General features: G+C 40.3%; 1 protein-coding gene across 1 annotated transcript; it reads right to left on the bottom strand.

Annotated features, from left to right (window-relative positions):
• Positions 1 to 1,108: 1,108 nt before the first annotated feature.
• ranbp2 (RAN binding protein 2) lies at positions 1,109 to 25,905 on the bottom strand. The gene is made up of 30 exons (XM_058622115.1): positions 25,686 to 25,905; positions 23,727 to 23,794; positions 23,529 to 23,640; positions 22,499 to 22,651; positions 21,951 to 22,181; positions 21,699 to 21,841; positions 21,004 to 21,199; positions 19,759 to 19,896; positions 19,417 to 19,576; positions 19,161 to 19,342; positions 18,392 to 18,600; positions 17,895 to 18,018; positions 16,699 to 16,860; positions 16,248 to 16,385; positions 15,082 to 15,213; positions 14,030 to 14,257; positions 13,842 to 13,925; positions 13,421 to 13,562; positions 13,221 to 13,315; positions 8,517 to 13,122; positions 8,098 to 8,175; positions 6,853 to 7,029; positions 5,986 to 6,066; positions 5,017 to 5,192; positions 4,530 to 4,791; positions 4,031 to 4,117; positions 3,782 to 3,936; positions 3,429 to 3,702; positions 2,845 to 3,194; positions 1,109 to 2,192 (listed from the first exon to the last, which is right to left on the bottom strand). Exons 1-30 carry the CDS (start codon positions 25,755 to 25,757, stop codon positions 1,887 to 1,889), a joined length of 9,321 nt encoding a protein of 3,106 aa, XP_058478098.1. The 5' UTR covers positions 25,758 to 25,905; the 3' UTR covers positions 1,109 to 1,886.
• Positions 25,906 to 26,562: the final 657 nt, after the last annotated feature.

The raw sequence follows: 26,562 nt of genomic DNA, 5'->3' as shown, positions 1-26,562 counted from the left end.
GTACCACCAGAGGAAGCTCTCATACACGTACCCCAGTTTGAGAACCCTGTGGTATTCGAGGGCAAATCCCTTCAGATGCACCATCTCGTTTTCAAGTGTCCTGAAACATTAAAATATACAGACAAGGTTAAAACATACATGACTAAGTTATTATAATAATAATAATAATCAAAACAATCTAATAACACATACAAAAAGCAATAATAAAGTGAAAGAAATCAGATACGAGAGAATTAAAAGCATGAAAAGAAGCGAGTCTAATCAACGTAAATGTACTTGTACCAGTTTCTCTGAAGATCCTGGGAAATGCAAAGAAAGGTCGACTGTTTTAAATATGATACAAATTGAAATACATGAATTAGACATTTAAATAGGAAAGGTGTGTTTTCATAATAGAATATTGCTACCAGTATAAAACGGTCAGACTCACATTTAGTTTGAATTAAACAGTCGATATGAGGCTTGAATGTTAGTTTGGAGTCGTTAAGTGCTACACTAGTCTGGAGTATTTATATTTAACAACTTCAAGAAGAGAATGGGACGCTTTTAAGCTTCTATATGAAAAAACAAGAGTGAAAAGAATGTAAAAATATTTGGAAGTACCGAACGGAATCTGTGAATTAAAATATACAACAGCATTATTGTGAGCTGTGTAAGAGCTCGTCTGTCTTTTACTTCCACTGCTGCCAGTAAATTTAAAAAAAAATTTAACTGCAGCAATGAATCAGAGGGGAAAAAAAAGATTTAAGCAGATTTGCAATTTTTTTGTTGCGTTACTATGGCAACTGTGGCTACAGCGTTCAATATTTACAATAAACCACAGCGGACAGTAGCCTGCTGCTGCGAGAAATGTAAACATTTAGTTTTCCATCGACTGTCGAATTATCGGGGTGTTCTGCTGTTTTTTTTTATAGAGGTTTACTTGATTTAAACCTAGAATAAACATGTTTTATATGAGTAAAGAGATGCTGGGTCACATCTGAAATAAAAAAGGAAAGGTTATAACAGGTTATTCCAGTGTGACAGAGAGCTCAGTTGAATTGCAGCAGGTTTGGAAGTTTCCGTAACAGTCCGATGGCTGAAGTACGACATTCTAAAACACCATCTGTTAATTGTAAAGCAACTTTATTTCTCCTTTGTCACACTACTTTGGTACAACAGGCACCGTTTCCATTTCAATGATGATCGTCTCGAATCGGAACGCTCTCGCCTGATGTTTGTTAACATTGTGAGATGACTCGCGTTAACTGTACGTGGGCAAATATTAAGTTGAATTATCTGCACACAAATCGAAAAATCCATTTGAACAAAGCAAAAACAATGCTTTGTTCAAACCGTTTGGACAGAATTGGGGGGTGACAGTAACAAATCGACTGACGCATTCAAAGAGCAACCTTTCTATTTTAGTTAAGACTTCTTCAAAAGAGAATAAGCAAATGTCTGGAACTTGTGAAATGGACCAGTACAATCAAACTGAGAACATGCAAGACAAAAAAATAGACATTACAAAAGTAATCCATGTACAATTATACACACAAAATAAACAAATAATGGGAATTTTCTTGATGGAAATGCAAAAGAGCAACGTGATTGCTCCAAGTGCCTGCACCCTCATGGTACCTCACCATGTCATTAGACATTAGCTTTTTAACTACATTTCTCAAGCTAATTTTCTTCTAATTCCAGGCCACTGGGGTCAAGTTTGTAGGATAGAAGGTCTTGACCGGCAGCCCTGTGATCAGTATTCAAATTCTGACTCGAGATTCAGGTTTAGCAGGAGTGTATGTACCACGTAGGGAACACGGGATTATCCAAAGTCCTTGTTGGCCTTGAGTTATAACCTAATCAAGCTGTATATGTTGATCTTAACGTTTTAAAAAAAAAATCTACAGCTGCCCACAGTCTGTGATGACCAGCTTCTTTGTAGGCGTGCCTCCTTTGGTGCCAAGCTTCCCCATCTGCTGCACCACACTCATTCCATCCCGAACCCAGCCGAAAGCCACGTGTTTGAAGTCCAGGTGTTCGGCTTTCTTCAGCGTGATGAAGAACTGCGAGTTGTTGGTGTCGCGTCCACGGTTGGCCATCGACAGAATCCCCGGGCCTGTGTGCCGAATGTCGAAGTTCTCGTCCTCAAACTTGCCGCCGTAGATGGACTTGCCGCCTGTGCCGTCACTGTTGGTGATGTCACCTCCCTAAAACACCAAAAATAACAAGCAGGTATGTTTAGAGTTTGTTAACTGCAGCTATAAAACTCCTACAGTTTAAGCTGGATTAAAATTCTTTACAGGTCCACTGTGTAAAAATGAGTGACACCTGAACAGACAAGACAACTCCTCCTACCCTTTCCCAAACATGTTGGGGGAAATACAGAGGCCTTGGAGCCAGCAGCAGGATCATTGCTCCGTTTTACATGACAGTGATACAGAGTGTGCGGTTATATTGTCTGATTCAGCAGCCTGACCGTAAAACTCAAAACCAAACTGCAAAAATCAAATAAAAATGTGCATTAGTCAAACAATCATAAGTGATTTTTCTGAGGCACACAGAAAAGCGAACTCCATCTCCTCCTCCTGCTGCTGCTGAACCAGAAATGGTTAAATAACATCAAGCCTACAGACCATTATTATGCACGGTATGTCTGTCCTGGGTGTTTGTGTGTGTATTTTATGTCTAACTTGTATCTGATGGTAAATGAAAATATTTATCTCTTCATTCAACAACTGTTTAACCCTTATATTCAGGGACGTGGTTGCAAGCCGTGATGGTGTGATAGTGGAGAGGAAACTCCACCATCTTTAGATTTGTGATGAAACGGAAGGCGTCTAATTCTCACAACGTCCTCACCTGACACATGAAGTCTGGTATGACTCTGTGGAAGACTGATTCCCGCAGTCCAAAGCCTTTCTCGCCAGTACAGAGAACCCTGAAATTTTCTGCCGTCTTCGGCACAACGTGGGAGAAAAGCTCTATGGTAACGGTGCCCAGGGTTTCACCGTCGGCGGACACTTGGAGAAACACCTGCGGATTGGTGTCCCTGGAGTGCTCTTGAACTCTAGACATCTGCGGTGAGAAGATGCTGGAGTCCTCACTTAGAACCAATCTTTTCTGACACTCGCAGAATGTCTTCTTGAAGGATTCGGCTAACTCGGGGGTTTTGAACTTGGCCGCCAGCTGCTCCACTGCGCCGTCGCCGTCTGGGAAAACAAGAGACTATCATCACCTGAACCACTGCTTTAGAGAGACAGAAAAATAACAAGAGCAGTGTGCGTGTTTAATGCCTAGGATTTGCAGTCTCTCTCTGTGGTTGGAGATTAACATCTTGTACATTTTTCACAACAGTTACCTCACTGTGACAAAATTGTGTGTTTCCAGAGCTAGCTAACCCACATAAGCAGTAACTTCATTGGTTACTGGTGCCATGTGTGTACCTGAATAGTCGGTGGCGGTCCACAGCAACGCGTTAGCGGCAACATTCATAGGTTTGAGCTCCATTGCCTCTGAGATAATATGGTTGGCACAGACCCTGAACACCTGCTCTCTTCGCATTATGATTCGGTAGAAATGTTTGGTCGGGTGGAAGAGGATCTTGAGGTCGCCGATGCCACGCTCTTTCCACTGGCCAAGGTCTCTGTCCCACCGGAACAGCTTGGCACGCTCCTTAAACAGAATTTCCTCGTCCTCCTCACCAGACTTTGTCTCCACCTGAAACACACAATTATGTGATGAGCTTTATGGTTAGAAAAGGGAAAAAAAAAAATCTTGGAGAAGAACATTTCACGACCTCTGGCAGTGACACTATTGGTTCAAAGTGAATGTCCTCATTATTGGAAGCCTCCTCTTCATCGCTGCCCTGGTCGTCGCCTCCTTTTTTTGGTGCCGCGTTCACTCCGGCCCCAAACACCATCGCTCCGGCATTCGCCCAAGAGAAGCTCGTGTCTACACGACGAACAATACAATATGTGGTGAATGTAATTCTATTACAAAGATAACTTACATGGCAAGACGGTTGTGAGGCAAACTTTGAGCTAACCTTGGTTTCCAAATGCAAATCCATCTGTGTTGTTTGCCAAGTCAGCGAATGAGGAGCCGCCGAGTGACTCGAAACCAAAGGAGGAGTCTGCATCGGGAAAAACAGAGTGAACATAAAATACTACTTTGAATGCAGTTATTCACACCAATAGACAGTGGGTTGGACAGCAACAAGAATGTGGTGTTGAAAATGTTTGATTTCTTTTTCTATGAAAAGAAGCACTAAATCAAATTAATGTAATAATAATAATCATCAATAATAATAAAACAAATCCTCCAAAAGTAGAAATTAAAATAACTTAAACTTTTATTATGATGTTTAACATTATTCTTATTGATGCATCTCTTTGAAAGCAGCATTTTACAATTGTAGGTGCTCAGGGTGAGCAGTTAAATGACTAGAATGACTTGATTGCACATTTGTGATGAGCAGGCACACATTAGAGGGACATTTTATACAGTGGAAATCAAGGTTGTGAAGACCAGTATATGGTATATACCTTTACTAGTGGCCATAAAAATGGTAGAAGCTGCAGTTTCGGTGTTGGACTCCAGCTCTGGACTCTTCTTCGTTGACAGGTCAATTGGACAGCTGCTGCTACGAGCTTCACTCTGAGTCTCTGTTGGCTGCTCCGAGGTCTGCTCCTGTGGTGTAGATGTGCTGTCCACAGTGTCTGTGCTGCTGGATGACGGGCCTGGTGCTGGCTCGTCTGAGGCTACAGCAGTGCGGCTTAAGTTAATGCCCATCTTTAACTGGGCATCCTGACACAAGGAAAAAGGGACAGGGGTGGGGAAAAAATTTACTTTCAACACAATAACACATTTATCTGCTACTAAAAGCCAACACTTGTTGTCCACTGTTCTCAGAGGCTACCTCCAGTATTTAGATCAAGAAGTTAATTAAGCATAAGTTCAAATGCCTAGACAAATTTACAGAAGATAGACATTCCTAGCCTTATTAAATTATTATTATACTGTATCCTTTACCAGGTCTTGCTGCGCTTTGCGGACTTCAGTCTCAAAGTCTTCAGGCTTGTCAGGGTCTGTGTCGCTGTCTGTGGTGCTCAGGCCACAGAAGAAAGTGGGTGGAAGCTGGAGGCTCTTGGCTTTTTCCTCCTCCTTTGGTGTCGGCGTCTTCTCCCACACCACCTGACAGTCTGGCTCTGGATGCGACACACACAGGTTGAGGGCTAGAGAACAATCACTTGCCGTTATGGCAGCAGTAGACATGTTGAAAATAATTACAGTTTCTCGCAACCCTAAAGTGTCAGGCATGGATCAAAGCAACTAGTGCAGAATCCGCATCTTAGCAAGTGCGCTGGGGAACTTTGAACTCTTAGCAAGTGCGCTGGGGAACTACATTGAATGACTTTGAAAGGCTGTGAAGAACTGTGTTGAAGAAAGGAATGGGTACAAGCACAAAGGACAACTTCAAAGAACTTTGAATTTGGTACAGCCTGCCTGAACTTACTGTAAGAGCTAACTAATGCAGTTTCACTGGTTCAAATAAGACCATGTACCGGCTGACCTAGGGCTTTCATGCTTTTCCTTAAAATCTATTTTCAATATTGAGAAGATAGTAACCTTGCCGTTAAGGCAGTTTTGTCCTTTCTTCAAGCAACTTGTCTGTATGTAAGAATATGGAGCGACAGAAACTGTTTTAAACACTATGATTTGTGGAAGGGAAGGGAGGCTTTGAACGGCTGTGCTGAAGAATGTACTAGAAGAAGAGTGGTGGAAATCAAGAACTTGTGATTACGATCTTCGAACTGTGGCGAGCAGCATTACAGCTCTCAGCGTGCACTGGGCATTCTTGGGTTTTACCTGACTCAGCATAATTATGCGCATGTACAGTGACACCTACTGTTGTAATGGCATTAAAGCGCACACGGAAAAAGAAGAAGAGGAAACATACAGAATGAGCTAATGTAGACACAACAGATATGACATACATACCATCACTACATGCTGTGGCCCCAGGAGGATCGGGATACAGTTTTCCATTTAATGCTTTCACTGCCGACTCATAATCCTCGTCTGAAAATTCAACATTAAACAAGTATTACATTTTTTTGTTTTGTTCTTTGGGAGGAAATATCTGTTAATTATATTGTTCCTACTTCACTCTTACAAACTTCAACAACAGACAAAAAGATGTCACCATAAAAATTTCTTCAACACTTCTATTTTACTTATTTTTACGAAAACAAGAGGCAACGAAGTCTAAAATTTAGGGACTGAGGAAATTACTTGATTGCTTTTATCTCTTCTGCTGAATCAGTGAAGCACAGGTAACTCGACTTAAGCATTTCAGGTATTATATTATTATAATCATTTTTTTATGTTTCTGTAATGTTTAATACAGCAGTATGTACAAGCTCTTTACCCAAAATGATATTTTTAATGCTAAAATATTATTTTTACCTATGATTTTTCAAATTTACCGTTTTATGAAAAAAAAAGGAAAGCACATTATTACTTCTTGATTAAGTCAAATTATAGATTTTTTTTTTTATATAATTTATATTTTTGCAAAGAGAGATTTTATCTGCATTGAATTGTAGCTAAAGAAAAAATAAACTAGATTAGTTGTTTCCAGAGCACCCACAGACAGGACCAAGAATTACCATATAACTATCAAAGTAAGTCATTAAAAACACCCAGCTGAGGTCTGAGATATAAAAATTATATAAAAAACAGGATTAGTTAAATAAAGAAAGTAAGCTCATTTTTATACTGTAAAAAAACAATGTAATAATATTGCACTGAGATAATCTCTTAGTATACATTTTCATACTTGTGTTTCATGTCATTTGCTCTCACCATCAGTTTCATAATCACTGGAGTAACCCGGTTCATTCTGGTAGCAGAAGAAAGTGAGCGGCAGCAGGAGTTTCTTGGCCAAAGCTTCCTGTTCAGCAGTGGGTTCCCTGACGTACACAACTTCCACTTCAGAGTCATCATCTGACCCTGCATCTCTTCCTTCAGCCTGTGGAGGCCCTATGACACAGAGATACAGTAGAGGTAGAAAGATTATGTAGTCAGGCTAGTAAAAGAACTGCTAAGAGCAGCGGAAATTAATCTGCTTCCGCTTTATTCCCTTAATAACCGCAGGTGTTAGTTCCAAACGCACAAAAGTCATGCACAGCAAAAACAAATGGCATGCATTCCATTTACATTTGGGTGAGACAGCATTTCTGTATGCATGTCACTGTGTTTCCCATTTTGTTTTGCAGGCTACACCAGGTATTGCTCTTGCACTCCATCAGGACACATGATATCTTCAAATGAAATAGCATCAATAGCAGAGGCCAGACTACATAGGGAATAGCATTTCACACAGTTGCTACACATCCTGCACTAAAAATGGAGTGTGTGACACTGACACCGCGCACTCCTTTGTAAGAGAACACCGAGTAATCTTCTCAGTTTATTTTTCAATAACTTTCTTCAATCTAGATTCAAGACTTTGAGGAATCGAACTAAACACAGCTGGAAAAATGTATTTGGAAGATGCAAATACAGCAGTCTACCTTTAAATTTATTTAGACATGGGAAATTACCCAACATATGGAAACAAATCTTCATAATGTAACTTTAACATATTTTTTCCATAGATTTTCATATTAGAAAAGATAATACTGCATTGCCATTCGCCTAAGAGAAAATAACTCCACCTTTACCAGATCTAATCTACTTAAAGTACTGCAAAGATGGCATATATTCAATTTTATTCTTTTTTTCTTTTTTTTTTACTCATTCAGTAACTGCTGTATTTAAATAACATACATAATAAATCCACCTTGAATTAGAATCAGAATGCTGTGTTTTTACAACTTCTACCTGTGTGAGGCACTTAATTCTTTTGACAAGTGCTGAAGTATTATCCTAAATTATTAAAATGCTTTGTGCATTAAAGAAAAAACTGCACCTCTGCACTCCGGGCATGCAACACATTAGCTTCACTGTTTTTTCCACTCCGTGCATCCAGGTTATTTCTTTCAAGTAGTAAGGGCCAGTCAGGTGATAGCTGAGAAGTGTTAACACACACTGTAGTAATAAGAATACCTGGGGGTTCAAATTGGGTGGTTGAAGTGCTGGTCCAAAAAGCCATTGGGTTATCTTTGAAAAGCCTAAAATCCAGCCCTAAGGGATGATGGGTTGTTGGGTGAAGAGAAACTAATTGAGAGGTTGTATCAATGTCATAAAACAAGGCCAAAGGAGACCATAAATGTGAAATATTTGTGCATGTAGTAAAAAGAAACAGTATTCAGTATGATAACTGCTACATGTGTTTCAAATGGAAAATTGTGATTTTAACTCAATTTCTATCCTAGTGAAGACGGAGAAAGGAGTCTGGCCAGGTCAACTATGACGACCATGGAGCAATGGGATGGAGATGGAACAAGACAACAAAGTAAAAATAAAAACAGTCCTGATACTCATTCAAAAACAGAAAATCTGTTAGGATATATTATTTTTTTTACCTTTCTCTGGGATTTTGAAAGCAGGTGCTGCAGGCAAGCCCTTGGCAAGAAGTCCAGCATCTCTGGCATTCAAACTGGATGTCGATTCCTCAGTGTCAGAGTGAGACTTTGGACTGCCAAAAATCTTCTGAAGACTATCAGTGCCAAAGACAAACTTAGGAGGAGACACCACTGTCTTTGAGGAGTTGACTGGTGTTGGAGACACAGGTACACATTGCACACTGTCGGGTAGAAGCTCTGTACGTTCCTTCGTGGTCTCCTCCAGAACAGCGATTGCTGCACTCCCACATACAGCTGGAGCAGCAGTCTTTGCAGTTTCTTCAGGCCCAGTGTTTTGAGATGTGACAACTCCTGATGTCACTGGAGTCATAAGTTCTTTTTTATCTTGTGCAACCTTAGCCTCCTCAAAGACTTGTTTGAATGCGTTTGCAGTATCCAGCAGCTTGAATCTTACAGCTAACTGCTCAATATTACCCTCTCCTTCTTCAGCAAAGTCCATGGCACTCCAGACCCAGGCCTTCTCAGCACCTTTCATAGGCTCCAGCTTCATGGCAGCCGTGATCCAGTGGTTGGCACAAATCTTAAGTACCTGGTCTCTCCTCATTATTAACCTCACTCGTTTGGTATCATAATTCTGTAATATTTTGAGGTCTCCAATACCCCTCTCCTTCCACTGACCCAAGTCCTTATCATAGCGATACAGTTTGGCCCTGTGACTGAAAACGATCAGTTCATTTTCCTCTCCTGTAGAAATCTCCACCAGATCAGGTAGGGGGACTACAGGTTCAAAGTACTGGCCATCCCTTTCCTCATCCTGCTCATCGTCAGTACCTACTGATGATCTGCTCTGGTTAAGCTTAGCAGGGGACTTAGATGGACTAATGCCAGGTTGGAAGCTGAAGCTGAACCCACCAATGGATTCTCCAAAGCGGAAAAGATTTTTTCTTAGGGGGCTACCGGCGATGGGAGATGCATAGACAGATGAGTCAGCTGTATTATCTAAAGCGTCTTCTCGTAAGTCATAGTTGTCCCACTCCAAGGTGGGACCAAGAGTTTCACTATGAGCTTTGGTTGCAAGGCTTGAAACATTGCTAGACGTTGTAATATCTCCTTGCGTGTCATCATCTTTTATCTTTGTCTTCTCATCTGTCAAAAAGAATTTCAAGTCTTTCAAACCAGATTTCATTTCCTCTGCTTTTTGAATGAGATGTGCTGTTCTACCTGTGTCAACAAGCTTGTGGGGAGTTTGCAGAGGGATATCCAAAAGCAATCTCTGACACTCTTCAAACTTCTCCTTAAACTCCTCAGCAAGCTCTGGGGTTTTAAATTTAGCAGCCAACTGTTCAAGACTAGCCTCTCCATCAGAGAAGTCATTGGCCATCCACATCCATGCTTTGTCCGAGTCTGCCAAGGGTTTCAGGTTCATTGTGGTGGTGATCCAGTGGTTCGCACACACCTTCAGAACCTGCTCTCTTCTCATGAGCACTCTGAGCCTGCCATTGGCATTGTTTTTCAGAAATTTGAGGTTCCCTACACCACGCTCTTTCCACTGACCGGTGGTTGGGTCAAATCTGAACAGCTTGACACGCTGAGAATAAAGAACCTGCTCATCTTCCTCTCCTGTCACTAGGTCAACCTTATCAGGCATCTGTACCACTGGTTCAAACTGAATGTCATCATTTTCCTCCGTTTTATACATGTCATCATCCTCCAGCTCATTTGAGGCATCTGTTTTGGTAGGGGTTGCCTGAAAAGATGATAACACCTGCTCACCAGCCCCAGCAAAACCCTTGAAATTTGGATCTTTCTGGCAAAACTGAAAATCACCTCCAGAGGAAATTGCCAGGTCAGCAAAACTGAATGTATTGGATTTTCCAGAAATTAATGGGTTTTGATCTTGTTCAGCTGGGTCCACTTCTGGTGTAGATATATTTTGTTTCTCATTGTGTTTGTCAGCTATGCTTTTCAGAAAACTGGAGGCTGACCCTGAAGCAGGTGCTGGATCATCAGTTGAGGGGGGTTCTTTTGCAGTGTCTTGAATGCCAAACTTAAAGCCACCAGTAGGGATGGGCATTGAGAAAGAGAAGCCTGAAGAACTGGTGGTACTAGATCCAGACTGGGAGGCTTCAAACTTGAAAGAAGCAGCTGAGCTTTTATCTTTGTTTTGACCAAACTGAAAAGTATTGCCACTTTCAGAAGGTATTGTGAATTCAGTTCCGGTTGGCTGACTTGTCAGAGTCTTGGTTCCAAAGCTAAAGTTAAAAGTTGAGGCACTGGGAGCAGTGCTGGTTGTGCTTTTAGCAGTGGGATTCGGTGACTGACAAGACAAACATTTACTGGCAGAGCCATTGTTTCTCACCAGACAAGTGTCACAATCCCATTCTCCACCTTTCTTGCCAAACATGGCTTCTAAAGAAGGTGTCTCATGTGGGGCCTGGCAGGAAACGCATTTAGCAGCTGATGCATCATTTCTGACCAAACAACAATCGCAGTCCCACTCGCCGTCTTTCTTTTCAAAATCAGACCCAAATCCTGACACTGCTGGCAGATTTGATGATATTGGAGCCCCTACTTTTAATTTAGAAGTTGGATTTGGGCTACTACAAGCAACACATTTGTCAGCAGAGGCTTCATTTCTGACCTCACATACATCACAGTCCCACTCGCCCGGCTTCTTGCTGAACTGGGCACCAAACCCATAGTCACTAGCAGATGAAGAGGACTGCACTAAAGGTGGTTCTGCAGCTGGTGTGGTTTGTGCTGTAACAGTAGTTTTAGCTGAGGATTTAAGAGCTTTACAAGAAATACAACAATCTGCAGTGGCCTCATTTCTCACAGAACAGCTTTCACATTCCCACTGTCCTGGCTTCTTTGCAAATTGAGCTCCAAAGTTAGAACCAAATGAACTGGTTACTATATCAGCAGGTTTTGAGGCACCAGTCCCAAATGTAAAAGAGGTCTTACTATCTCCAAAAGCCCCAAAGCCAGTAAATGTAGAGACAGCACTACTAGGTTGTGATGAATCGGTTCCAAATTTGAAAGAAAAAGTACTGGCTTTGCTATCACCAGCAGCATTAACGTCTGGCTTTGATGTAGCATTGGGATTGGAACTCTGACATGCAACACATTTCATATCTGTGGGCTTATTTCTTATACAGCACACACCACAGTCCCATTCCCCTTCTTTGATTGCAAACTGTGCTGCCAGTGATTTAGAATCTTTTAAGCTTCCATTAGAACTCTGACATGCAACACATTTCATATCTGTGGGCTTATTTCTGATACAGCACACATCACAGTCCCATTCCCCTTCTTTGATTGCGAACTGTGCTGCCAGTGATTTAGAATCTTTTAAGCTTCCCTCTCCCTTTTCCTTTTGAACAGTCTTTTCAGGTGATTTGACCACAATTCTCTGGGCTTCCTCAAACTTAGCTTTAAAAAGAGATGCCTCATCAACAGTTTTAAAGCGGATTGCCAGCTGCTCTGGCTTTGGTTCTTCATCTGCATAATCGATGGCTTTCCACACCCAGGATTTGTCAGAACCAGCATTTGGTTTCAGTAGCATATCAGTGGTAATGTAGTGATTGGCACAGATCTTCAAGATCTGTTCCCTTCGCATTAAAAGGCGGACCTTCCCTTTAGTGCTGTGTTTTAAAATTTTAACATTGCCAATACCTCTCTCCTTCCACTCTTTTGACTCGGTGTCAAATCGATACAGCTTTGCCCTATTGCAAAACATCTCCTCCTCCTCTTCCTCACCGGTTTTAACATCTACTTTATCAGGAAGAGGTACAATGGGTTCAAAATGAGGGCCATCCTCTTCATCCTCACCACGGGTACTGTCATTGTCACTCTCTGCTGCTTTCTCTGCCTCTGCTACACCACTGGGTAACCCAAACACTGGCATGGCAACATCACCAAATTTAAATGGCTGGTTCACTTTTCCAAACAGACTTCCAGTACCAGTGCTTTGAGTAGTATCAACAAAAGAGAAGCTTGGAACACTTTTAGTACCAAAGGTGAAAACACCACTTTGGCTAATGGGCTGCTCCTGAGCAGGGGATTTTTCTACAACAGTCTCCTGTTTAGTAGGGATGTCTGATGTAAGGAGGCCAAGTAGGGTTTCCCTGTTCTTGACCTGAGAAGGTGGGAAGGTGAAATCTCCATCATTGGATTTAAAGTTGGAGTTGAATTGGAAACCAGCTGAAGGTGTTGACTGGGCAACTGCCCCTGCTCCAAAACTAGGCACTTTGGGAACTTCAGCAGGTGCCTGCTGGCTGAATGACACTTTCCCAAAGTCCATGGGCTTACCCTCTACGCTCTTTGGCGTCTGAGAAGGAACAACAGATGGCTTGGTGAAGTAGCCAGGTTCAGGTAGAGGCGGGTTAATGGTTTGTTGGGTTACACTCTGGCCATAATATTCTTCACTATATGGGGAAAGGAGGCTTGTGGCTGGTGATTCAAATCGCAGAGGGGCACCAAAAACTTGTTCTTGTGGGGGGTAAATGCAGGGTGGGGCTGTTTGCAATGGAGGCGTGTGAGTGGGCTGTTGGTAAGCATACATATGCTGCTGAGGTGGCATACGGTTCATACCATAGATTGGGCCCTTCGTTAAAAAAGAGAGAAACAACAAAAAATAAATGTCAGTCAATATTCACAGAGCAAGTTCTCAAATAAAAATTGAAACTGGATTAAAATGATCACCTTAGTGGGGGTTACATTTGCTGCTGTGCGCAGGAGATACTGAGAGTTATAAGCTGGAGACTGGTTGTAAAACACAGAGGGACCTGTGGTGGCAACTAAAAAAACAAAAATAAATACATTTTTTTCCACAAAAATATTTGTCCAATACTTGAAGGGGAAAAATAAAAGTTGAATATTTTTATTCAGTGTAGTGTGCATACCTGTTAGGGGGGCACCATGGTAGGACTGAACTGGTGTAAAAGACTCCTGTAGGCCTTCAGCCCCGTAGCTCTCCCCATACATCTTATGATGAGGAGAGCCTGCGTTCCCTGAAGCGTTGTGCCTCAAATCATGAACTTCATTCTGCAAAACAAGCAACTTAAAGTGAGTTAACAGGACATGAAGTATATATTATAGATCAGTTTCTAGTATTTTATTATCTTAATGGCAGATAAAACTAATTAACACAGCCAGCTGTTGGAAGAAACATACAGTATACTGCTTTGAATTTCTATCAAAGCCTGAGACAATATTGGCACCCAGTGAATATTTCACTGAATCTGTGTTGAGGTTGCATGAAATAATATTTTATTATTAATAATAATAATAATAATAATAATAAAAAAAATCTATTATTCTGACCTTGAGGGCTTCAACTTGCTGACACAGCATCTGAAGGAGACTTTTCTGGTCATCCACCCACTGAGGTGGTGTCTTTGGAGAAATCTGAATAAGAAGTGAAAAAAAATTATAACAAGTGTTCTAAATGTACATTTCTATAACTTCAGATTAGGGACTTTAATTTAATTTCAAAAACAAGATGAATTTACCAGTCTTTTGGACGGAGAGATGATGCTTTTGTTGGGAGACGGAGTTGAAAACTTGATGTGTGAGTGGGAAATGGTGGCACTGGTTTCTGTAGGATGAGCTGGACTAGAGTGGACTGGTCCTCGTTGACCCTCCTCCTCCTCCTCCTCATCCATTGCCTCCCCATTTTCTCCTAGCTGCTGGTTCACATCATTAAGGAGGTCGAGAACTTCCTCCATGGACACAGGCAGCTGAGACATAAAATGTTAACTGGTTATACTGCTGTAAATTAGGGCTGGGTTCAAAATATCTATTGTCCAAATTATATTGATTTTTTATTTGGAAGACATCGATTCATAGAATCCTTTGATCAGTCTTTTAACACATGCCATTTCCTGTTCCCGGTGACCCATTAGTTCCAGTTAAGCCAACAGCTAGACCAACAGCTGTGTCTGCAGATTTGTTCATTACTTCACCATCTGTGCTGTAGATACTTCTACAAGCCACTTTTCCTATGCTTTGGTGTTATGAACGTTTGATTTCTTTGTTTTGTTTTGTTTCTTTGTGTCCTCTATTGTCACCTTAAAACATCATAAGATCAATGTTTTGTTCTAATGAGTAAACAGGGCATGGATACAGGCCAAGCTGCATTCAAAGCACCCTCTGGTGGACAATTTATTATTTTGAAATGTGTGATGGCGATTGTATGATTGATATTTTGAACTTGAACTGGTTTAGTGTTTGAATTATCATCTACAACTGCACTGTGCGCTCATATTCAATAAAGAAGTGCAGTAATGTAACTACTTTGGGGTCAATTTTGCAAACAGTAATATTCTTAAAGATCCATCAGGTTAGAACAATTTGTTAGGTGAATATATCTTTCATTACCAAGCAAAATTGGTAGGGAAACTGAAATATTGCTAAATGAATCGATATTGAATAAAATCAAAAACTGAATCAAATCAGGACCTTGTGAATTGGAAAAAGTACAAAGTTAAGTATCCACTACACTAACTGGAGTAGTTAACAATGTGTCATTAGATCTAATATTTTAAAAGTTCAAAACATGTACCTTCTCAAAGTCATCAGCATTGGCATTGTAGATCTTAGACAGGTAGGTCTTGAACTTTCTCAGATAAGTGATGCACCTATCTTGGGTTTCCTCAACCCCATTGCTGGCCTCCTCCGACAGCCGCTGGTAGATCTGCCAAAATCACACATCACAGGACATCACATCACAGAAACAAAAAATATCAGGACATGCTCATATTCAGGTATTATAAGCATGAACTATAATATAAACTATGAACTAGGGATGCACCATTTTTTGGGCCGAGTTTGACACCAGTTTGATAACGATTTTAGCCAGTTCCGATTTCATTTTTTAAAACTACTTTACAGCACACAGATTTATTTTCTAGCTTTTCTTTAATATAAAATACTAACATAGAAATATAACCAACTTTTCAGTCATGTAATGTCTGTTAAAAGAAATGGAACAGGTTAACAGATAAATTCTTCAAGACTACATGCACACATCTTAAAAGTGCAGTCCTTAAAAAGTTTTGGAAACGTAAACTTCTGTATGAAAACAGATGTAAGAGCCAGGTAATGGCAATAAAACAATGAATAAATAACAAATAAAAATAAAATAAATATAGCCTGGCAGCATAAAGATATTTCTCAAAACACACAGGAAATCGCATCAATGGCAAGTTTTTCTTTGAAAACAGAATCATTTCTGCCTTGTCACCAGTTAGTCTGTTTCTTTTCTCATCTGCCACATTTCCAGCCAGGCTAAACAAACACTCACTGTCAATGCTTGTATATGGTGCAGAGAGGTAAGCCCGGGCAAGTGAAACAAGCGCAGGGAAACGATCCTTGTCGATTACAACGTGTGCTGCGGTTGCTGCACGCTGTTGATCATGTGGCATGCAAGTGCATTTGACTGGCATAAAATCGGCATATTTCTGTCTGACCAGCCGGTCATGCCCGATCACGTGAAAATCGGTCAATTCCGGTCACTGGCCGATCAACCGGTGCATCCCTGCTATGAACTATAAATCAATCTGAACAAATTCTTGTGAATTGAGGATCATTGTTTGCTCAATTTCTTTCAAAATGCAACAGTATATGCACCAATGCAGCCAACATTTGAGAAACACTACTGCAGTTTCTTCAGGCACTTTTGAGCTACTGGCTGCACTGATCGGGTATACCGTGTCAACAATGATTTACCTGGGCCAAATGCCAGATGGAGGACATGTTATTGATGGTTTCCAATTTAGCAATGGCTTCCTCTGTCCTGCCTTCAATATCAAGGAGAGCCGCATATGCTATGTTGAATTCCTCTTCATAAGTCTTCACAGACAAAATCTGTAAGATGAGATTTGTCATTTGGAAAAATCTTGATTTTAAAAGCATATTATTGCATGCAATATTTCCTACAGTGATCCCAGAAGACAATCACTGCCAAAAACATTCAACCTACTGGACACTTACTGCAACAACATTTAACAAAAATCCCAAAACCCTATTTAAAATAAATGTTACATGTTTTACAAATTTTACAATTTTACAAATAAAGATTTAAAAAAACTAAAAGCTGGCATAAAAATGGTTAATTAAAGAGCCATTTACCACTTGTAGCAAAAAATTCAAAAGATAATCACAAAAGTATAATACTAACCCGAACATCTTTAGAGGAAAAGTGTATGAAGAGGGGGTCAAGGGGTTCAGGTATACTGCGTCTGTTTTTGATTTTTTCCAATAGCGGGAGGACGACCTTCCAGTAGTGGACACTACGACCAATGTACTCCTTCTGGTCATAGTAGGAGTTTACTCCATCACCCTGGGTAATTAAACAAGCAAAAACAACTGAATGTTAAAGAGAGAATGTGCACCAAGTAAGCAAAAGAGCATGAACTTTTCATCAAAGTAGTTTCTTCAGCACGAATGGACATCACAGTCAAAAGGCAGCACATAAGATTTTGTATGCAAATTTAAACATAGGTAATTAGCACTAATCGGTTACTTGTTAATAGATATATATGTCTTTTTCACATAATCACATAAGTTATGTGAACCTAATAAAACAACGGGGCTATTGCTTGAAAAAGCCGATGGTGTTGTCCCATTGTTAAGTCAGGCTAACCCGAGGAAACGTGGTGTATTTGGATTACATCCAGAGGAGTTTGTCACAGAGGAAATGTTCTTTCTTTCTTTTTTTAACATCTATAACAGTGTTAACTGTATGTAGCAAGTGATGACCCTCAAGCAGTAGCATCATGGCTGTAGCTGGCTGCACTGTTCTCTGCTCAAGTTGTGGCCCCACGCTTCTCTCATGCTGATAAACTGTTAAAAGTGGCTTCATCTCCCTGCCCTCTGACCTATTCTGCTAATAACATTAGTGCTTTGGGTTGGTGTGCTCCCCCTGTTGGTATATGTTGTAACTACACTGCATTTATGGTCTAGAGAAATGACAGGTGAGAAGAAAAATATGTATTTGGTTAACTAATTAATTGACTAATAACTAATTAATTATTGAGGCTATTTGGACACCTTAAAGTTAGTCACATTAAGGAGTTATGGAGTGAGTGACAAATGGGCAGATGTCTCTGAGCAGTATCTGGCAAGGTGATGAGAAATCCGAGTAGTATCTTTCCATCTGTTACTGAATGTCTACTACCCACAAAAAGGGTTGCTTATATACTAGTGCAATCAAGTACACAGTTTGAGAGAATTTGATACTTAAATATTATTCTAAAGCTCACAAAAGTCTCTTACGTCAAAGCAGCTCTTTATAAATTTAATTCCACCTTGTGCCAAGAGGCAACACTCAAGCTGCCTGAACTTGTGTGTGTGTGTGTGTGTGTATCTGTATACCGTCTGGTTAAGAGACTGGGCCCAGTGGATGGCCAGTGCTGGTTGAAGTCCATGTTTTTCTCCAGCCCTCAGAGTTTTCAGCCCATGTTGAATAACCATCCGTAGCTTTGCTGACATGTTGGGGCTATAAGAAATTACGTGTCAGAAACACTCAAGATGTATGTACTTTTAAAGTTTTTTCTTGAAACGTCACACTTGCTGAAAACCAGAACCAAGCAACCACACCATTAAATTTCGCATCATTGAAAATATTCAGACAAAAAGAGAAAAGGATTTGGGTGGCAGTTACATAACAAATGTTTGCTGTCATAGGTGAATATCAATAAACAGATATGATTTGACTACATCATCATTTGCAATGTCCTTATATTCTGAAAAATGTGTTGTGTGTTCCAAGGAAAACACCACATACACCATACATTATAACTTGCTGATTGATACAGTCACTTATACAAACAACTTATACAGCTGATATTCTGTTGTTTTCTTAGACTCACGCTGCTCGATTGTGAATGAGGCTATAGCTAGCATCCCACCACTCCCTCTGTCTGTCAGTGGTCAAGAGGCGAAGGAGAGGAAGGGGGAGGCAGCGTGGCTCATAAAGCTGCTGCTGTTGTTGTTGTTGCTGCTGGTTCATTCCACTGCTGATCTTCGCTGTCTCTTGTAACTGACAGTGGCTACAGAACACCACACCGAGTAAAAATACCTGAACAAATTAAACAAGGCAAAAGTCAGAGACAGTGCAGTTTTTTAAAAAAAAAAGAAAAAGAGTCAGTCAGTGTCAACATTTCAGAGTCAAATAAAAATGACACCCCAATTAGAGCTGCAACTAACGATTATTTTCATGATTGCTTAATTGCATGTAAGAAGTTAAATGAAACCATAAATCTTGTTTTAATAATGCAACCGATGAATCCATTATCAAAATAGTTGACATTTAATTTAGTAATCGATGAATCGTGTAATTGTTTCAGCTCTAACACCAACCCCTTAAGAGGACTCAAATAAGAAAGAAACAAACCCCTTACACGTATTAATTCGATTCTCTCCTGAGGCTTTCAATCTGTGATGGAAAAACATGTGCATATTCTGAAAGCTCTAATATAAAATGCTGTAACAGGATTGATGCACTATATCTTCTCTCATACATTGTTTAACGACTGGGATTTCCTGAACTTTGGAAATACGAGTAAAAACCTAATTTTACTGAAAACCCCCTTCGATATACTGTAAACCCTTCAATCCAGTCCAAATGGCGGTACCTACCTCAAGGTCTAGTAAGCAGATGGATTCTGGTGCATCTGTGTCCAGTTTGGAAGTTTCCAGGGGAAGCCTTGGAAAAAGCTGCCCTAGCCAATCCCGCAGCGCTGGTCTTTGGGCTCGAAATGTCCACTGCAGCCCCAACCAGCTCAGATGTTGCAAGTCACCACCATGCAGTTGAATGGAGCCTACAAATAATGTGATAGTTATTACAATGCAAGTGAGTTTTTAAAATATTACTGCATTAGTTATTAGTTTTTACCAGTGTCATATTTGGCCAATTGAGATAGCTCTGGAACAGAGGTGTTGATGGAACGAACGTCATCATTGGCAATAAATGAAGATCCAGTGGAGACCTGCGGTCCAAACAGGAGTTCAGACAGGGAGTCCCGAGCACTGCAGTTTCCAAATGCCTCCACCACCTGCACACAACAGAACATTATTAAGTCAATCTCTAAAAATCACTGGTTAAATGTAAGGGAAGTAGTGAAGGAATGATTTATGTGAGTGTGAAATTATAAATACAAAATAAATGATTTGTTACTAAAACTGGCTACAGAGGCTATAACCTTCAAGTAAACTGACTATAAACAAATGCACAGACCTCTCCGATTGAAGTAGACGAATCCATGCTCAGATTGAGCAACATGTGTCCAGCCTGACTCTGTCGATCGTTGGCCAGTAGTTCGAGAAGCTGTGGCGCTGACTGGTCTCTTTTAACTTTAGGCTTTGGTCGAGGGACCTGGTGGAAGGATAAACAGATCAATCTGGGAAAGTATTTTCAAAAGATTGTTGGCAATGTTTGCTAAATAAAACGCAAATGAAGACAGAAAAGAACAAAGACTACATAACTTATACCTATGTATAACTTATACATAGGTAGCTGTTGTTACGACCACTGCTGGCTGCCGTTTAGTGCATGTTCATTGTGTGTTCCCATGAGTGATTCTGCCAGGCATGCAAAGCAAGCTGTGTGAGGATTGGTCCTTCTGAAGCAGAGGCGGTCTACTTCCTGCTTTCCTGTCCACCGGCGTCTGTGATTGCTGTGGCTGTGATTCGACCAAGTCTACCAATCAAGACTCTTCAATCAACCCCTGCTGCAACATAAATAGCTTGTGTGCCCTCAGTTCATGGCGGCTGTGAGTCAGTGATCAGTTCGCCTTGCTGTTGGTTACATACCTTTCTGTGTTCGAGCATATTGCAATAGAGTGTTCATTTAGCTTTGCCTGGCTGGAACCTATCTGAGTGGTTCTAGCCAGTGTTCTGAATCTTTGTATACTTGTGTAGTTCAGAGAGTACTATAACCGGTTGGTCTCGCTCTCTCTTTTGTCCTGAGACTGTTCTTTTGAAGAATAGCTGCTGGTATCTTTGTAAAGCTTACGGGTGCTGATCTCCTTTTGTTTTTTGGTGTTTCTTCTTGTTTTACCAAGAGCTAAATAGCGGTCATTTATTTGATGTTACTTTGTGTTTTAGTTATTTGTCAGCACCTGTACAGCCGCAAGTGCACCCTCCTTATTTAATTAAATGCCTGACTTTACCCTAAACCAGTCCAGTTGTCCCATTCCACCTTTTTCTAATTCCAAATCACATGTTACTGCTCTCCAAAACGAGCCTGGTCGTAACACTGTTTAAGTTATGAGTTCAGCTTTATCCATCTTTAGACAACAACATGACAGCACTTAACATACTGTAGATCACAATCCTTGTTGTATGATAATAGAATACAATTAGAATAATAACAAAAAAAAGCACAAACACAATTTTTTTTTTTACTTTTTTGACTACAAAAGAGTAATTTACAGCTCTGGCAGGTCATTGGGTATATTTGCATTAACTGGTATGTCAGTACCTGGTATGCTAGCAGGTAGCAGAGTACAGCAAAGTCCGCAACAACCCTCCAGGATTGCTGGCGATCCTGAGCCAGCTTCAACAGCAGTGTGGCAGCATGAAGGTAAAGGTGACCTCTCATCTCCACAAACACCTCACACAGATCGTCGGTGTAGCGGCCTGCAACGCTGCTCAGCACTTGCATCGCTTGATCGAAACTGTCCACACACAAAAACACATACATTGTTTATGACACAGAGTTCCCTGTATTGTGATTGGAATTAATACAAACATTCACCATGAAGCTGGCCAAAAATTAAAAGCTAAAACACAAATTAAGTACTAAAGCATTTCTGAATAGCATAGAAAACTGTGACCATGATTCTGAATTCTAACATTAATTGTGTGTCCACAAATATAATTTGGGGACAATACGCCCCAAATGCAAAACTGAAAAAGTGGACTTGAGGTTTAGATTTAACTTTATCATAGCTCTATTGTGATAGGGTTGCTGCAGGGATCCAATGTTTCTGGTGTCACATGGCTATTAAAGAGCCAAATTTAAAGAGCCTATTTCTTTTTTTTTTTTTTTTTACAATAATATAAATCATTCCACAAACTTTGTCAATGGAAGTTGGCAACACCTCTTATACACACACCACTGCAACAATATGTAAGTGTATGTATTTAACACTCAAAGACATCAAAATGACTAACCCTTTGAGCGCGTCAAGACTAGGCTGCACTCGGCTCTCGGACAGTGAGATTCTCAGCAGGTTGCAGTGGGCCAACAGCAACTCTCTCTGGAGACGGCGACACATCTTTTCATTGCTGGCTATGCTGGGCAGAGCCAAATATTCCTGGGAAATAAAAGGGTGCATCCATTTTCAACGTTAAATAGGTTAGAGGTCAGGTTAAATGATTTCAAAGTTGTTGTTTTTTGTTTTTTTTTTTAAAGTCCATGCTCACCTTCAATGTGCGCACCACAACTGTGTACCAGTCCAAACTACGGCTTAGCAGGCCCCTTTTCTCAGTAGCCAGGCAATGCTTGACAGCTTCTTCCAGTCGACCATCCTGACAGAACAGCTGAACCAGCTTCACGTTTACATGTGCATCACCCGGCCTCACTGCCAGCTCAGCCTGGAGGAGGTCGAAAAGTCGGTTCCAACCCTGCTGACCCTGACGACTTAACAAACGCTCCTGCATGTAGTAGCACAAATAATAATTAAAATCAGCATAAAATCCTTTTCACTTTTAATGAATCCCATAAATGACCTTGACTATGCCTAACTGCCAATCTAATTTTTCTTAACAGTGCTATAATAAACCAAATCATTTATACACTATTATTTATGAAATTGATAAAAAAAATTATATATTAATAATAAGAAAAGTGACAGCCAGAACAGGCTGTGATTGAGGCACAAATTAAGATTAGAATCAGATGAGCTGAAAGATTTTACAGTGTCTATCTAGTGTCTAGCTCTTAATAGAGGTTCAGATGAAAGAAACCTCACCTTCAGGTTGAAGACTGCTATGTTTCCGGGCAGCAGCTTTGCAGCCTTCTCCACCCAGAACTCTGCTCTGCTGTCACATTCCTCCGTATTAACCAGTAACTCAGCCACCTTCAACACCAGGTCCCTCTGGGCTGGGTTCAGGTCCACTGACCGCTACACACATACAGAAGAGAAGAAAAGTCCTTAAGAGTCTATTTTTTCTGCAGCCTGTAGACAAGCGATCCATCCAAAAGCACAAGGCACTTTCAAAACAAAGAGGTGGGAAAAAAGGACAAGTAGCATGCTTATAGTTTTACTGGGTCAGGAGGTTTTCATATCGTTTGTCATTGCGTATCACAGCACAGCAAAGCATGAAAATTAACACGGTTTATTAAGCCAAAAGTACTCTGAATACTGACTGACACCCTGGACAGGTCGTCGGTCCATTACAGGGCCAACATATAGACGAATAAGCCTAACGACAATTTAGAGGGTCCAATTAACCTCTGCATGTTTTATGGACAAGGAGAAGGAAACCAGGACTCAGAGAAATGTAAACTCCACAGGCCCAGACCTAAATGTGTACTGTGAGGCAACAGTGGCAGGCCACATGCACCACTGTGTGGCCCTCTACTACAAACCACCTGCTGTAAATTAGCAAGGGATAAAACCCTGCACAGAATGAATATAGTTAAGGATCAACCATCTGGCTCGTCATATCGATTCATGATATTAACCCACATCTGTATATTTCCCACCTGACTTGAAATAAATGAATGAATGAATTAACTTGCATGACAAATGTTGCGCTTACATAACCCATACGACTGTGTGAGCCATGTGTACCAAATCATAGACTCCCCTAACATGTGGCCACATGCATTTTGCTCAATCACTCTTTCACATGTAGACACAAGGAGCAATAAGTAATGACAATTCATGTGAATACATGGCATCAAAGACATTGTATGAAAGGTGCTTGGACTAGAACTTTGACTTCAAGATTCAAGGAAGGCTTTGCACATTCTTTTCAAAGGTGTTTTTTCCCTACCTTGTAACATCCTACTGCTTTATTAATGTCTCCTTCTCTCTCGTACAGCTGTCCAAGGAATTTGTGTGCTTTGGGATCTCTCTGTTGGACTTTGAGATACTCCGATACATGTCTAGGAAGAGTATGAAACAGCAAGATTACAATCATACAAAAGTATTGAGAAGCAATAAAACAGTAGTCACCAGTTAATTTGCTCACCTTTTTGCAAGTTCATATTCCTTTGCTTCAAAGTACAATTTAGCAAATATAAATCCTTTCACTGGTTTCTGGAAAAAACAAAAAGAAATAAAGTTAAATCTCAGAAAAGCAACAATATTATGAGCAATTTCAATAATTGTTTCCAGTTAATTTTATCATGCTATGATGGCAAATGCAATTACAGTATATACATTTTTAACAGGATGTATGCTGGCTGTTCATCAGCCCTGATCTCGTAGTACTGACTTGATATGATTAAATACCTGTTTGGATTTTGTGGTGACACTGCCAGTAATTAAATAACATCCCATACCTGTGCAGTATGCACAAAATGATAATAAGCACCTGTTTCCTTGATAACAAAATGTGTTTTTATTGTGTTGAGTAGCATTGCATTTGATTGACAGCACAAGAGCCATTTTTGTTCTTCCACATGCAGGACGTGCTATCCATTAGGCAAAAGTGGTATGCCTCCAGTTAATGGGAGCGTTGGTTGTTGCTCAATCACGAGGATACGCATATAGTTTTTTGACCGTGTACAATGGTTTATTATGACTGAATAATTGTTCAGCAACCGGTGTGGCTTTTTTTGATTGGCAAAAAATCCACTACAGACAGCATTGCAGAACAGACACAACAGCGGAGCCTTTTCTTAGTGAGGGAAATATGTAGACAAATAGCTGGTTGTTGTGTGTTACTTGTTTGGCATTATAGCCTATTTTTGTTTGTACTTATACTCTGTAAATAAAAAACACCATTATAGTACACAATATTTTAGTTTTACATAATTCTCCTTGTTCTAGTTGTTTGTTTGCAGAATGTATGTAAGAATGTATGTATAAATAACTGGTCCTGAACCTGAGCTTCTCCCGTTTCAAAAACCAGCAACCAATTTTGACACAACATACATAGTTGCTTCAATTCCTGTTATTTCTGGGACCTGGTCAGTAATAAATCTCGGATAGGCCTTTGCTGTTAGAGATCCCAGTATGATCCAGAATGTGGATCATACTGTTGAGAGGTGACAAACAAGTATTTTTGGTCCATTCTTACTGTCAAGCTTCTTTTTTTTTTTTTTTATTTAACAACGTATGCAGGAGATTTGAAACTTTTAAAGAGAACAAATTAACTATTCGACAGAAATGAAACTTAAAATACACTAGCACGCCTACTGCCTCTCCATACGCTGTGGATGCAAGAAGGGGAGGGACGATGTTATTGCATTCATACCACAACCAGGATCCCGAGTAATGATCACTATTTCATATGTAGAGTAAGAGTGACTTAAAACCAACTTTCCAACATCATCGGTGTTTTTTTTACTGTATATAATTAATAAGAATAAGAACAAAATATAATAAAAATAAAAACAACTCTCTGAGTATATTTAAAATGTTGGTATAAAATACACAAACCATTCCGTCATGATCCCTGCATTTGTTTGTGTTCAAATGTGTACGACATAGTTATGTTTTAGTTCAGAGGTGCTCGAGGGTTCTCACACTAAATGTAACGTTAGCATGAAGATACGGGGTCCCATAACAGTAACTTGTGTTTACAGATAAGCCTCACTATAATGTGTAAATATATATATTACGGAGAGTGTGGTTGTCCCTGGTGTATTGTATGTAACCACTTCAAACTGTATAAGCTGGAACAAGCTGACCGTGGAAGTGGAGGCTAAACAGCTAGCACTGTCGTAACGAAAGCCCATGCCGCGCATTTCCCGAGGATAAAGGGGAGGACAAGACGAGGCGCTCGCGCGCCGGTACGCTAACGTCCACGATGCTAGCCGGAAAAAATATGAACCTTTGATGAGAATACTGGACTCAAGCAAAGCGCGTTACCGTTTAACTTATTTTATCTTAAGAGCGTTCATGTACCCAGGTATCCAGGCTGACACATGCTGGCTGACATGTTTATAGCAGTAAGCTAGCATTAGCCGCCGGCTGAACTTACCTCTTTGAGTGAGGGAGAGGAACTCTGAATTGAGGAAACGTAACGATCCACTTCGGCCTTACTCCGCCGCATGGCCTCCCAAATAAGTGCCACTTAAACAGCGAACTAAGGTTCACAGAACACCGGGAACTCACAACATATAAAAAAAAAACTATCAATATCAGCGCGACTGTCACTCCTTAGTGTGAACCGACTTGGTGCTGTTGCGCAGTCTCGTTACCGTCAAATGGCAGGGGGTCACGTGGGCCGCGAGCACTCTTGAATCAGACTCTTTGACCAATGAGAAGCAAGAATTCCCTATGACGCACGCTGACCAACGTTACTTTGGGGGAGGGGGGTGTTGTGGCTTGTACGTAGGTATTGGTTTTCTAAAGACCTACACAAAACATAAAAGTTGATTATTTAGTAATCAAACATATTATATTTTTAGCTAAATTTTCATATTCATAAATTCAAATTTGTGTAGAAAACAATTCGAATACATACTATACAAAATCTTCAGTTAAAAACCAACCATTTATTTTTCTATAAATACATATTTCGTTTTCTTATGCCCCCCATGTAACATCGGGTCTGCTTTTATCTGCTTATGTATGTTTAACCTATTTTTTGTAAACACATGTATTTTCTACTTTACTCCTAAGTTCTGTTAGTGTCTTTGTGGCCTATCTGTTATTAATAATAAAAATAGGGTAGGGAATGGCTTGCCGTAGTTTCAATATTTGACGTCCAAATTTGACTTTTCAGAACTAACATTGCTGATATCTCCATCACAATTTGGACTGAATTGCGAGTAGTGAAAATGACATACAGGGATATCTGATTTTCATTTTTGACCAGTCACAATGACAAAGATACTGTATCCTCTATATAGAAC

Source organism: Solea solea, chromosome 2 (assembly GCF_958295425.1).
Source record: "Solea solea chromosome 2, fSolSol10.1, whole genome shotgun sequence".
Lineage (NCBI taxonomy): Eukaryota > Metazoa > Chordata > Actinopteri > Pleuronectiformes > Soleidae > Solea > Solea solea.
The sequence above is the reverse complement of the archived record's forward strand: the minus strand, read 5'-3'. Positions and strand labels throughout refer to the sequence as shown.